Here is a 14,349-nt window from a genome sequence, read left to right as displayed (position 1 = left end):
AGCCTGCTTCTCCCTCTCCCCACCCCCGCCGCTTGTGTTCCTTCTCTCTGTGTCTCTCTCTGTCAAATAAATAAGTAAAATCTTAAAAAAAAAAAAAAAAAGTAGATCTTGACCAGTGACAAACATTTTATACAGATGTTGTTCTCTGTCATAATATTAGAAATCAATAAAAATATAGCAAGTCTCCCAATACATTTTTAAATTTGGTAATCACTTCTCCAAATTTATGAATCAAAAAGAACTAATGGTTGAAATTAGAATATGTTTAAAACTGATCAACAAAAAGAGAACCCTATGAACATGTCAGTTCTTCTAAAACTAAGCTACACATTCAATGCTATGGCATTCTACATTTCAATAGGGATTTCCTAAAGACAAGGAAAAATGATTTTCAAAGTCCTACAGGAGATTAAAAAGCCGAGAAGAGTGTGACAGTTTTGAACAATAGCAAGGTGTTGGGACCTACCTCCTTGATCACGTAATGAAGGTTTAAGTATCTTAAGTAGGATAATATTAAGTCATTTTGGTTTTAGTAAATAACATTTTCTTGTTCAGGAATAGACTGAGTAAGCATTTAGTGGACAGAACAGACAACTGAGGAATAGACTCATGGAAATTCGGTCACATGGTATCTGACAGAGTCATTTGGAAAAAGACGGAACTGTTCAAGAAATGGTGCTGGGAAACTTGGCTCCTCAAGTGGGTCCTGATTCAGCTGGGAATGCTAATCTTGAACTAATGGTGTCTTACACCAGTGCTTCTCAAACTTGAGTGTTCGTGAGAAGCATCTGGAGCTTGTTCAGTTACAGATTCTTATTCAGGAGGTCTGGGTGGAGACTGAGATTCTGCACTGCTGACATGGCCTCCGTTACTGGCAGTACCGCCAGCCTGTGAACCGTGCTTTGAGTAGCAGCCCCTAGATCTTTAGCATATCAGCTGTTTGCTTAACAAAAAGGTGATCTCAGGGTGCCTGGGTGGCTCAGTCGGTTAGGTCGGGTCATGACCTCGGAGTCCTGGGATCGAGTCCTGCGTCAGGCTCCTTGCTTGGCGGGGAGCCTGCTTCTCCCTCACTTGTGCTCTCTGGCTCTCTCTCGCTCTCTCTGTCAAATAGATAAATTTTTAAAAACTAATAAATAAATAAATAAATCTTAAAAAAAAGGTGATCTCAAGGATATTTTGGTAGCTCAGTGATGTCATCAGGAATTCTTTTATCTCTCTGCTTTTCGTTCCTTCAGTGTGATGGCGCACCCTGGCCTTTTGTTCTCTGGTTGGTTACCTCATTGCCTCGTGATATCTGCTGTGATTTCAGATATCACATTTATTGTTTTTAAAGATTTTATTTATTTATTTGAGATAAAGCAAGAGCAAGAGAGCACTAATGGGGGCAGAGAGAGAGAGAGGGAAAAGCAGGCTCTCCACTGAGCAGGGAGCCTGATGCAGGCAGGGCTCTATCCTAGGATCCTGGGATAGTAACTTGAGCTGAAGGCAGATGCTTAACCGACTGAGCCACTCAGGGGTTCCCAGATATCACATTTACATTCCAAATAAGAAGAAAGCCCAAGGAAATGTTCCCTCATTGTCCTCGGGTAGAACTAGGTCACATGGTTACTCCAACTGAAAGGAAGCTGGGAAAGAGTGCGTATTAGTTTCTGTTGCTGCTGTAACAGATTGCCACACGATCATTTGCTAAAAACCCACCAGGTTCTTATTTTATAATTCTGGAAGTCAGAAGCCCTAAAATCAAGGTGCTGGGCAGGATCCTTCCAGAGGCTGTGTGGGAGAATCATTTCCTTGCCTTTTCCAGTTTCTAGAAGCTGCCCCCATCCCCCTTGACTTGTGGCTCTACGTTCAAAGTCACCAGTGTAGTATTTTCAAATCGCTCTCACTCTCTGACCTCTGCTTCTGTCCTCACATCTCCTTTTTCTTACTCTGACTTTCCTGCCTTCCTCTCAGAAGGACCTCTTACAGTGTGAGTCTACTGGGTCCAAGAGATAATCCAAGATTATCTCTCCATCTCAAGATCCTTAATCACATTGGCAAGGTCCTTTTCCCATGTAACATAACGTAGCCACAGATTCCGGGGATTAGCACATGGACATCTCAGGGAGGGGACCTTATTCTCTCATGGTGTCTGCTTCTACCCCAGTGTGTATAGTGGGGGGCATACAGAGAGAGAAGGGACTGTCGGATTAGCCTGCCGTGTGTGACATCTACGTACGGATTTACTTTGGAGACAAGAGCACAGAGAGGATCAGGGAAACAGGATCGCTTATCCGAATCTAGTTTGAGTTGACGTCAGTAGCCCCAGTCCTTGGGGTGGAACTAGAAAGAATTGAGTTGACGTCAGTAGCCCCAGTCCTTGGGGTGGAACTAGAAAGAATGCATTTTCTTGCTGCCCCTCTGTGGACTTCTCCTGTGTTCCACATGGGTGTGTTGTTTTTGTCCAGCAGAGCCAACGGGGGCCGTGTCAGGACCCGGAGCCGGAGCTGAGGCTTCTCCTCTTGGGGAAGAGTGGTGCAGGGGAAAAGCGCCCCAGGAAACATGATTCTGGGCAAAATTGTGTTTGTGTCCAGATGGTGACAAAAACGTGCCAGAGAGCGAGGGGTCCACAGGAGAGGGGAAGTTTGTGGTCATCGACACCTCCGACATTTTCTCCTCGATCTCTTGTGCCAAAGACAAGCAACGCAACATTGAAAGCTGCTTGGAGCCTCCACGTCCTGCTGCTGGTAATTGCCATCGGCTGTTATAAGGCGGAGGACAAGGAGGCAGTCACGGGTATCCACGAGCTGTTTGGAGCCGACGCCAAGAAGTACATCATTACCGTTTTCACTCGGGAGGATGATTTGGAGTTTGATGCCCTGCAAGCTTACGTCAGTGGGGAGGGGTACCTCCCGGAGCTGGCTGAAAACTGCGGAGGCCAAAACTGTGCTCTGACCAACGGGGCAAGCGAGGAGGAGTGGCCCATCAGGTGAGGGGGCTCCTGTACCGGGCCCAGGGTTTGTTGCATGAAAATGGAGGACCATAAATTGTGACCTTCAGAAATGAAAGCCATGAATTCGTGGTAAGATATTCTTAAGGTCTACAAGGATCTTTGTTGCTAGAGCTCTTGGGTGGATGACGGGCAGGGATACGGGAGGTGTGGCACCGTGTGATGGACCATAGGCTTTGTTTAAAGAGATATTTATCTGTGGTCTGCCAACATGAGGCACCAGGTGGTACAGGGCTTTGCATATTACCCTTCTTGGCAAATTAACGGATACATTCAAGTTCTCACCTGACTTTATCCCTCACAGCACTGGACACACAAACGGACCGTCTCTTCCCTTGGCTTCAATACAACTACACTCTTTGTTTTCTAACTCCTTCCCTTGTGGGCTATGCCAGAGATTCCTGAGCTCTCCTCGCGTGGCCTCTGAAAGTTGGCACCTCCAGGGCATGGTTCTAGGCTTTCCTCAACTCTGCCTTCCAGCGCCGAGCTCCGCCGATCGCTAACGGCTTCCAGATTCATCGCTGTCGTCCAGGTCTCTCCTTTCAATCCTGCTCCCGTATCCAACTGCTCCTCGACAGCTCCAGTTGGCTCTCATAGAGGACCTTGGACTTCACACATCCAGACCTTTGGTTTTCCCTCTGAAATCTGTAAGACTTCCGTTTTCCTCTCAGCTGGGTAAATGGTGGTGCTGCTCACCAGGTCTTAGAACCTAAACCCAGAGGTCGGCTTTGCTGCCGCTACCAGCTGGCAGCTCATATCTGAGAATTCATCAAGTCTTCTGTGGTCAGAAGTCCCGCCTCTCCATTCGCACTCCCCCGTCTGATCCAAGCCAGCCTGGGTTCTCGCCTGTCCTGTCTTACAAACAACCTTCCCCTCTTTCATTCTTGTGCCTTACCCTCAATCCATTTCATACACAAGAGCCATAGTCATATTTTATTTAATTTCTTTTTTTAAAGATTTTATTTATTTATTTATTTATTTATTTATTTGACAGAGAGAGAGAGAGATAGATCACAAGCAGGCGGAGAGAGGCAGGTGGGGGTAGGGAAGCAGCTCCCCACTGAGTGGAGAGCCCGACACAGGGCTCGATCCCAGGACCCTGAGATCATGACCTGAGCTGAAGGCAGAGGCTTAACCCACTGAGCCACCCAGGAGCCCTTATTTAATTAATTTATTTTTTTTTTGAAGATTTTACTTATTTATTTGACACAGAGAAAGAGAGAGTACAAGCAGGGGGAGCGGCAGAGGGAGAGGGAGAAGTAGACTCCCTGCTGAGCAGGGAGCCCCAGGCGGGACTTGATCCCAAGACCCGGAGATCACGACCTGAGCCAAAGGCAGCCGCTTAACCCACTGAGCCACGCAGGCGCCCTAATTTTTAAACCTGAGTAGAAAATGTATTTGTAGTTAAGGAAGATACAAAAATTCAGGCTTTTGCTTTTGAGGAGCTTATTCCTGGGTTTGAGTGACTCATGCATAAGACACAAAACAGTTCCTGATTCAGGGACGGTAAGTGAATGTTGGTACAGAGGATCCATAACGCAAGTGCCCAAAGAGGTAAAGCAAGCAAAAATCCTGCGTGGGGGGTGGCGTTGGTCAGAGTAAACTCTGAGAACTGGTGAGCGTGAAGCCCGGACAGCACGGAGGTGAGAAGGACAGCAACAATTATTGAGCACCTACTGAGTCCCAGACACATGAACAGACAACTTCCTCACGAGCGCTCTGTGTACCCTGTTCTACCGATGAGGACCCTGAGGCTCCAGAGAACTCGTCGCTCGTGGCCCTCCTTTTTCCTTTATAACCATCCTTCTGTCTCTTGAAAGCTGTCTGGAGCAGGAATGTCTGCAGAGAGGATCAGAGCATGGGATGAGCTCTGTGCACTGTACCCTGAACACGACACCCTCTTGTTTAAAATGTGGTGGTGACTGTCCACTGATCTTCAGATTGAGTTCAGAATCCCCGGCCTGAGCCAGTCCCTAACCCTCTAACTTGCTCATCAGGTGTTGGTCTCACTGGCCTTCCCTGTGGTCCTTGACTTGCATTCATGTCCAACCTGTGATTTGGTCCACCTGGACACTTCTCCTTTCCCATCCGACCCCATACCAGGTCTGCTTTTGTGTACCCATCTCCCTCAGCATGAACTCACTTCCTCAGCGCGTCTTCACCACCCGCCCCTCCTTCCATCATGGCGCTCCTCCCGTGGCCACCAGCAGGCGAGTTAAGTGATTGCTGTGAATATACTTGTGGTGGTTGCCTCCCCATAGACTCCCTGAGGGACAGAACTCATTTCCATTCTGTTGACCCAGGATCTTATTTTTGTCTTCCATAAAACAGAGATAATAATATGTATCTCAGAGATTTCTGTGACGATGCAATGAAATAAATGCTTCCAAAAATATTTGCAAATACTTGAGGTGTTAGCATTTGGTGATTATCAGCTGCCCCTATAATTATTATTGTTGGGTCGGCGGCTCCGGGAACGCAGGAGGAACAATAAAAATGGTCGCCGGGCCGCCATCTTCCAGGCCACCCTCTTCCTTTACCCATGACTCTCCCGCCAGAAGGACGTATGCTGAGGACATGTCACCACAAGTAAACCGATACCCACGTAGGAAACAGGAACATTAGGACTCTCCCTACCCTCCAACCACCAAATACCTTACCATATATAGTTGTGAACCCACACCCCGAATACCTTATCTTTATATGGCTGTGAACCTATACCCTGTCTTAACCCAAATAAAAGACCCACTCGACCCCCTCCCGGCTGCGACTTCCCTGACTCTCCTCTCCCGAGTCTCGGAACTTCCCCCAAGAGCGCCTTTAATAAACCTTGCCTTGCACCTATCTTGCCTGGTGTCGTATGTATCTCGCCTATAAAACCTTACAGTTATTAGCATTATGATGGATGTGTATAAGGTTCACATAAGTTATGGAGACATTAAGGACTTTAACAACCCAGAGACTCAGCCAGATTCCCACTTTTAGGACTATTACCCAGAAATAAAACATTCACATACATAAAGATGTCTGTGTAAGGGTACTTCTCATGGCATCTCTTGAGATAGTAAAACCAGAAATAACCTGACAGTCTACCAGTAAAGGAACTGTTACGTTAGGATGGAATGTTCCATGTCCATGCCTTGGAGCAAATAGCACATCCTAAAAAAACAGAGCTGATCTATGGAGACTGACTTGTACAGCTGTACAGGACATATTCTGAAGCAGATTGCAGAGCAAGATGCCTACCAAGTCTCCCTGTGTGTTCATATATGCTTGTGTGTATGCGTATAAACTTAGAAAAACACAGAAGGATGTATGTTAATTAGCAGCTGCTCCTTTTACAGTGGGTGAGAAATTTAAAAATTATTACTTTTTAGATCATACACATTTGCACTGCAACAACCTTTGGCATTTAAAACACGTGAAAGAATTTGAGTTGTGCCGGGTAAGACGAAAGAAGTCTGAGGGTCAGAGCTGAGAGGGGAGGATCCGGCGAGAGGGATGGCAGAGGGACCCACAGCTTGGGGTAAGGCCAGGTAAGAAAGCAGAGGGAAAATTTCCTTGGCTGGCATGGAGATTTAACAAAAATAGGGTTAAAATAAAGTATTGGACGCTTCTAGGAATAGCAGACTCATCAGGATTGTATGTAATTTTTACCCTCTCTTTTGATTCCATGACAATTAAATTTTGGGGCGCTTGTCTGCTTTACCAGGCAGGGGAAGGGAATACCAATTGTGTGTTTGGTTCCATTTGCCCACCTGGTTGGGGAAAGTTCCAAATGTCCCTGGTTCTTACGTCAGAAACAGCTTCATTTCTATCCTGGGGGCGCAGTGTGGGGAGAAGACACCAGAGATGTGTAGGAGTTTCACACCCAATCTCCTCCTTTCCCTCGGTCTCTCAGATGGACATTCCAGACATCACTGGGCTAGTTTCTTCTTCCGGGAAGTCCACTCTTCTTAAGCCTCTGGATTTTCTCCAGAACAGCAGAAACTCTGGAAGACTTGGAAAGCAACTGCCATTATTGTTGGGAGACTGGCGAGAAGGAAAGTTAGAGCTTCGGGCTCCATGCCTTGGTTAGATGGCATTTGTGCGGCTCCTCTGAGCAAGAACAAGATCCATCTTCATACTTCTGGGAAGCCTGTTGTAGTGTCGGCAGTGGGGTCTAAAGCTCGACTGACATTGTGGACGGGTCTGCAAAAGCCAACAAGGAACATGACCATGGCCTTGATCTGACCACACCGTCCTCATTAAATTACTCTGAATTATATACTTGTGTCTCCATTTCTTTACTTTGCAAAAAGATGAAATTTTAGGTCCCTGTGCATTATTTCCACCTTTATTTTCTAGGATTATATGAATGAAGCCGCGACCAGAAGGGGGACAAGCCACACGTTAAGAATGATCCTTAAAAATGGCAAGCTTATGGGGCGCCTGGGTGGCTCAGTGGGTTAAGCCGCTGCCTTCGGCTCGGGTCATGATCTCAGGGTCCTGGGATCGAGTCCCGCATCGGGCTCTCTGCTCAGCGGGGAGCCTGCTTCCTCCTCTCTCTCTCTCTGCCTGCCTCTCTGCCTACTTGTGATCTCTCTCTGTCAAATAAATAAATAAAATCTTTTAAAAAAAAATGGCAAGCTTACATCTGTATCGTTTTGAACGCATCATGAATCAAAATGAGGTGGAAAAATTAGGTAAGTAGGATCAGAGATGTACTCTGGAGGCCTAGCTCAGGTTGGTGTCCACAGCTTGTCCCCTAGGGAACTCCTAACACTTGGGAGTAGGTTCTGGACATGGTGTGGGGATCCTGGGCCTTCCCTGGATGTTGTGAAGGTGGGCTTGCCTTCCGTGGCTTCTTTCCTGACTCAGCCTTGTCTTTCTGGCCCTGGATCCAGGACTATACAGCGCTGACTCCCCCTGGGAAAGCAGAAATCACTTTCATGGTGATTCCACTCATTTGTGGAGTTCACTGGGGGAGGTCAGAATCCTTGTAATGATCGCCATTAACCATACATCCTGCACCCCTCACGAGTCAGTCCCTGTAAGAGCCTCCTTGTTCTGTTTCATAGGTGCAATTTTGTCCAAGGTAAGGAGTGTACATGACTAAGTCAACTGTCCCTTTATTGATGGACTTTTAGGTTATTTCTGGAACAGCTCTGTGCAAGAACTGAGTGTTCAGCAGTGAATTAGACAGCTGAGATCTCTGTCCTCATAAAATTCCCCTAATAATAATAATAATAATAACTATTATAATTTCAATTTTAATGATAATCACAATCGACATTATATACTGGAAAATATATATAAATAATTCAATCTTCCCAGCATATAATTCTCATGATAACTGTACACATTTATTCCTCTAACAGCCCTATGAAGAGGGTGGTATTATCATTATTCTCACTTACAGAGGAGTAAACTTAGCCAGAGACATGTGGACTCAGGCAAAAGTAGGGATTTAAAATTCTTTTGATGCCCTTGGAACTTGCTTGTTATGTCCCCAAATGATTCCTTGTGACCCTGAGGAAATAGCACGCCATGGAGAACTGGGGGGTACCTCAGAATGAGGGCATTGGAAGGGGTTTATCTTGGTAAGATGCAGACTTGTGTGAGCTGATTTGGGGGAAAGCAGGAGTTTTCCCAAGACAACAAGGATGAGCTGTCACCTGCGTTTTGATGGTTTTCTTTAAAAGTGTGTCATTCCACCTCCCAGACCTGCGGCTCAGAGGCCCAGGAGTGATCCACACTGATAGTGCCTGGGGTGCCTCAGTCCCTGAATATTCCCGGCAGTGGCTGACCCTGACCCAAATTTGCTCAGCCTGAAGGTCTGGCACTGACCTTGGATAGAGGAGTAGTGGTGGGGGCAGGGCACGTGTGCGCAGAGAGTTTTGTGGCCCAGGTTTCTACAGTAACTTATTGACATACAATTAACATAGAGTAAAATGCAAAATCTTAAGTGTATAGCTCTGTAACCTCCAGGTAGATAAAGATCTGGAGCATTTCCAGGGCGCCTGGGTGGCTCAGTCGGTTAAGTGTCTGCCTTCAGCTCAGGTCATGATTCCAGGGTCCTGGGATGGAGCCCCACATCCGGCTCCCTGCTCACCGGGGAGCCTGCTTCTCCCTCTGCCTCTGCCTGCTGCTCTGCCTACTTGTGCTCTCTCTCTCTCTCTAATAAATAAATAAAACCTTTAAAAAATAGCAAATCAAAAAAAAGATCTGGAACATTTCAATCACTTCCCAAATTTCTGCTGCATCTCCCCAAAGGGAACTGAATCCAGACTTCTGGCAGCATAGACTAATTTCGTCTGTTCTTGAACTTCATGGGGTGACACCCCATAGTGTGTGTTTTGTGTCTGGCTTCTTTCATTTAGCATGTTTTGAAGATCCACGCATGTTACATATCAATAGTTCATCCATTCATTCTTTCGTTTTTGTTTTTCATTGCTGAGCAGTATAACATTTTATAAATATACTATCAAGGGGCGTTTTATTTTATTTTATTCATTTATTTTTTTTATGGGGCATTTGATTTACTTATTTATTTATTTATTTATTTTAAAAGATTTTATTTATTTGACAGAGAGAGACACAGCGAGAGAGGGAACAGAAGCAGTGGGAGTGGGAGAGGGAGAAGCAGGCTTCCTGCCGAGCAGGGAACCCGATGTCGGGCTCGATCCCAGGATCCGGGGATCACGACCTGAGCCGAAGGCAGATGCTTAGCAACTGAGCCACCCAGGCGCCCCCCACATGGGGCATTTTAAACTCCATCTCCCTGTTCTGCTTAATCCATGGACTTCGCAGCCCAGGCACTTACCTTTGGTAGCAAAATGAAAGGAAATCTAAGGACCAAGACCTCATGAGGCCAAGTTTAACATTTTCACTTTCCTGGGAAATCGTGACCATTTTTACATTATCTCTTCATTTATTCATGGGCCCCTTTGCGGCTTTGACTCAGAGCGGTAGCTCGTGACCGGGACTAGTGTCCTGCTGCTCAGAACACTACCGGCCTTCTCTGTAAAAACTGACGAGGATGAGAAAGCAGAACACCTGCCCCCATCTCTGAACTCAGCTGCAAGGGGAGATGTTGAATCTGCTCTTTTTCCCCAGGGCAAGAGGAGAAACTGCTTCAGGCCCCAGGATGTGAGCTGAACCCTGGGCCACCGGAGCTGAAGGTCCTGCTTGTAGGCAAGCGTGGAGCTGGGAAGAGTGCAGCTGGGAACAGCCTTCTGCGGAATCGAGTCTTTAAGACCAAACTCAGCGAAGGGTCAGCCACCCAGAGGTTTGTGTCTGCAAGCAGAATCTGGAGAGAGAGGAAAGCTGTGATCACTGATGCTCCAGACATCTCGTCTTCAAGGGACCTTAAAGCGGAGCTCCAGAGACCTGCCCTTGGGTGCCCCCTCGCCCTCCTGCTGGTAATGCCGCTGGGCTCCTTCACCGAGAAAGATGAGGCGGTCCTGGATGCCATCCGGCCAGATTCGGAGACAAATTTGTGAAGTACCTGATCATTCTCTCCACCAGGAAAGAAGACCTCGGGGATCAGAATCTACGGATGTTCCTGAAACACAGAAATAAAGCTCTCTACCACCTCAATGACGTGTGCAGTGACCGGTACTTTGTCTTCAACTGCTGAGTGACGGGGGAAGAGGAACAGAGCCGGGCAGACGAGCTCCTGCAAACAGTTGTGGGCATTGCAACAGAATGGGGGCAGGCCCTGCAGCTTCACAGGGGAAGGTACACAGCGTCTAAAATCATTTTCTAGATGCGAGTTTTTTCCAATCTCTTCTTCTCCCCACAGTGTATCTGTTGCCTGCGGCTCAAGACTCAGTGCTCATGATGAGATAGATGGTTCTGGAAAGTTGGTTTACTCTTCTCTTCCTCTTAAGCCCACTCTGACACTCTCCCTCCTTCTCCCTCTCTTGACTTCTTGGTTCCTTACTCTTCACTCGTTGGAGAGGGGAGGCCATTCTGAGGAGAGGAGGATGAGGACTGGCAGCCCGAGTCCTCACACGGCATTAGGTGGGTTTCTCAGCCCAGCCACACCACCCACGGCTCTAGCAGATGTCCCCGTGCACTCGGTGCTACATGCTCATTGCCCTGAGCTGACATTCTTCCAAGTCAACATGACTCACCCGTTGCCTTCACTTCAAACGCCCTCCCCTGAGAAGAACACAGATTCAGAAGATTGTGTCTGCTCAGGAGCCCTTGCACAGTCCTCACGGAGGGCCGGGTGCTCGGGAGCCGGCTCAAGAAGTGGAGACATGCAGGGAGGTCCGGAGAGTCTGTGTGGAGAAAGCCCCGTTTGTAATGGACTTTGGAGAGTGGGCAGGGTTCGGGCGGCTGGCAGAAAGCTGGAAGACACCTCAGGGAAAACTCCAGCAGGGAAGTGGGACTGAGCCTACCCCTCGAGGGGCCGGCCGAGGGAGTGGCCATGATGGACACGGAGGGTTCACACCTCTACAGGACATGGGACGGCCATCATAGACCCGATCGTGGAGGTCTTTGAGAACCACCCGCTCTGAGGGTGTGGAAGCAGGGACTGACATCCGTGACAAATGTGAGACTGTTGGAAGATGGATCTAGAATCCTGTAAGCATAACTATGAAACTGTGGGTTCCTGATACGCAATGCAATAATTTGCCCTAGAAGAGCACAGGGTAGGCTTTCCTTCCTCTTTGTTGTAAGGTGGATATGGGTACATCGGCAAAGAACGTATGATGGAGAGAACAGTGAAAAGGCCAGTGCAGAAGAGAAAGACCACAGTACAGGTGGACAGTCATAAGGAGCCTCCACGAGCTCCCACTGCCAGGTCTCTAGCATCTGTCATTCAATTTTTAGGGACATCTGTTCTCCATCATCACCACACAAAACAGCGTGAGTGTGTGTTTGTTATTATAACCACGAAGTGCCTTTTGACGCATCAGTGAAAAACACAATTCAGTTTAATGTGGTTTTAATGAGAAATGAATTTTTGGTGATCCAAATGAAGGAACGAGGAATCTGTCAATGGTATATGTAGTCGCTTTTTCACGAACAGTCAATTCCGTGGAGTAATTTCTCAAATGCATCAAGGAGATTTTGCGGCAGTTAGCATTAGTTGGCAATAGGAAGACATCATTGCAGCAGGAACAGAAGACCAAGGGATGAGATTTGGAGTCTGGATGCAGCTGAGTAGACGGTGGGAAGTAAAGGCAGGGTCCCTCACAAGATGCCAGGGAGTCAGAGAAGTTACCAGAACGAGGGGGTGAATTCAGAGGTAGGAACAGTGCCATGTCATGGGTGTGCACGAGGCAGAGATGGTGGTCCAAGTCATGCTTCTCATGCCCAGAGCGCGTGTCCGGAACCATGCTTGGGGAGAGAGCTGCTGCGTCAGAGGGTGGCCCGAGTGCTCTCCGAACATCCTCTGCCATGGCATCTGGCAGCGCTTTGAAAACTGCCCCCAGATCAGCCCGTGGTCATCCATATTTCCTGCTTTCTTTTCAACAGAGACCCTGAGCACTGTGCTGGTGGGGAGGAGCGGCACTGGGAAGAGCGCCACCGGGAACACCATCCTTGGGGACCTCGACTTCCACAGGGGGTGACCTCGTTGTGCCAGAGCAGCAAGAGGATGGGGGCAGGCTGCAGGTGGTGGCTGTGGACACGCCTTCACTCTACCTGATGACCAGTGCGGAGGGAGGTCTGTCCCAGCTAAAGGAGGAGGTCAGAGGCTGTTTGTCCTGTTGTGAAGAAGGGAACAAGGTTCTGGTCCTGGTGTTCCAGCTGGGATGGTTCACTCAGGAGGACAAAAGGGCAGTGAAGGACTTGGAGAGCATTTTCGGAGAGGAAGTACACAACGTGCTGTTCACTTGGAAGAAAGATCTTGAGTCAGGGGACCTTGAAGAGTATGTCCAAAACACAGATAACAAAACTCTTAAGAACATCATTAAAAGGTGTGTGGGGGAGGGCCGAGTCTGTGCTTCTAATAACAGAGAAATGGGCCAAACCAGGGAAAACCAGGCAACAGATCTTCTGGAAATGGCTGATAAGCTGATAAAGAGCCACGGAGGGCAGGGGGTCCCCACGAATGGGAGAAAGTCAGCAAAATCATTAAAAATGCTCAGGAAGGGGACACCTGGGTGACTTAGTGGGTTAAAGCCTCTGCCTTCAGCTCAGGTCATGATCTCAGGGTCCTGGGATCAAGCCCCCGCATCGGGCTCTCTGCTCGGTGGGGAGCCTGCTTCCCCCTGCCCCTCTGCCTGCCTCTCTGCCTACTTGTGATCTCCGTCTGTCAAATAAATAAATAAAATCTTTTTTAAAAAATGCCCAGGGAAAGCACAAGCCCACAAATTTACTGAAGAATTTGAAGGAGATTTTATCGTAGGCAGCAGACGTGCATGGGGGTCTCTCTAAGGTAGAGCCACCCTCACTTGGGGACGGAACGCGGTAGGGCTGGTGGGGTGGGGGAAGGCTCCAGGACCCTGGCGGGCACGTGCAGCTCAGCCCATGTTGCTTCAGCTCTTTGTGGGTAAACAAATCATCAGGTTCCTCTCTAAAGGTGAAAGAAGAAATTAGGTGGGGGAATTCTAGAAAGAGGCTTCAGACACTCGGTGATTTTGAGGGTCAGAATTAAGTCACATGAATCACCTCACCTGCGTACGTAAAGTGGCTTCAGGACAGACAATGTGACCAAGGCCAAGGCCAGCCTGGGGTCAAATACAGAAACCTGCCCAAGGACGGGGGTATGCAGATCCAGACAACTCCTGGCATGGCAGAACGGAGAAGCCGGACTCATGCAAACCTCCGCGAGCCCCTGCTACACCCCCTCCCCCAAGATGACTCCAGGCCGGCTGGTTCCTTTCCTCACCAGGGGGCTGTTCCTTAGTGCTCCCTTCTTTCCAGGCCTGAATGGAAAGTGGGACCCTGTCAACTCTACTTTCTTGTCCCTTAGGAAATAAACATGAGTCTGGAAGGTTTCAAAAGACTTTATTGCTAATCCTCGCCCTGAAATAGAGCAGGACAAAACTCAGACACATGGTGAAATTGCCAAGATTAGCCAATATTGCAGATTTCCAGAATTCTTTTTTTTTTAAGATTTTATTTATTTATTTGACAGACAGAGATCACAAGCAGGCAGAGAAGCAGGCGGGGGGGGGGGAAGCAGGCTCCCTGCTGAGCAGAGAGCCCAGTGTGGGGCTCGATCCCAGGACTCTGGGATCATGACCTGAGCTGAAGGCAGAGGCTTTAACCCACTGAGCCACCCAGGCACCTCAATTTCCAGAATTCTAAGTAGGAGTCTAGATTGCCTCTAGAAAAGTTTATTGAAAATTCCTTTGTCCTGGGTGATGGACACTGGAGAGAGTATGTGTTGTAGTGAGCACTGGGTGTTGTATGAG

At 48.0% G+C, this 14,349-nt stretch overlaps 1 protein-coding gene across 1 annotated transcript in view; it reads left to right on the top strand.

Annotated features, from left to right (window-relative positions):
* Positions 1 to 13,109, top strand: part of GIMAP8 (GTPase, IMAP family member 8) — a gene marked incomplete at its 5' end in the record, with an annotated part of 36,823 nt that extends 23,714 nt beyond the window's left edge. The window contains 10 exon segments of the mRNA XM_082691648.1: positions 2,338 to 2,519; positions 2,521 to 2,576; positions 2,578 to 2,706; positions 2,708 to 2,968; positions 3,294 to 3,487; positions 10,088 to 10,447; positions 10,450 to 10,581; positions 12,464 to 12,532; positions 12,535 to 12,585; positions 12,588 to 13,109. Of these exon segments, the coding sequence (XP_082547774.1) occupies positions 2,338 to 2,519; positions 2,521 to 2,576; positions 2,578 to 2,706; positions 2,708 to 2,968; positions 3,294 to 3,487; positions 10,088 to 10,447; positions 10,450 to 10,581; positions 12,464 to 12,532; positions 12,535 to 12,585; positions 12,588 to 13,096 (1,943 nt within the window). The 3' untranslated portion in view covers positions 13,097 to 13,109.
* Positions 13,110 to 14,349: the final 1,240 nt, after the last annotated feature.

Source organism: Mustela nivalis (genome assembly GCF_964662115.1).
Source record: "Mustela nivalis genome assembly, chromosome: 12".
NCBI lineage: Eukaryota > Metazoa > Chordata > Mammalia > Carnivora > Mustelidae > Mustela > Mustela nivalis.
The sequence above is the reverse complement of the archived record's forward strand: the minus strand, read 5'-3'. Positions and strand labels throughout refer to the sequence as shown.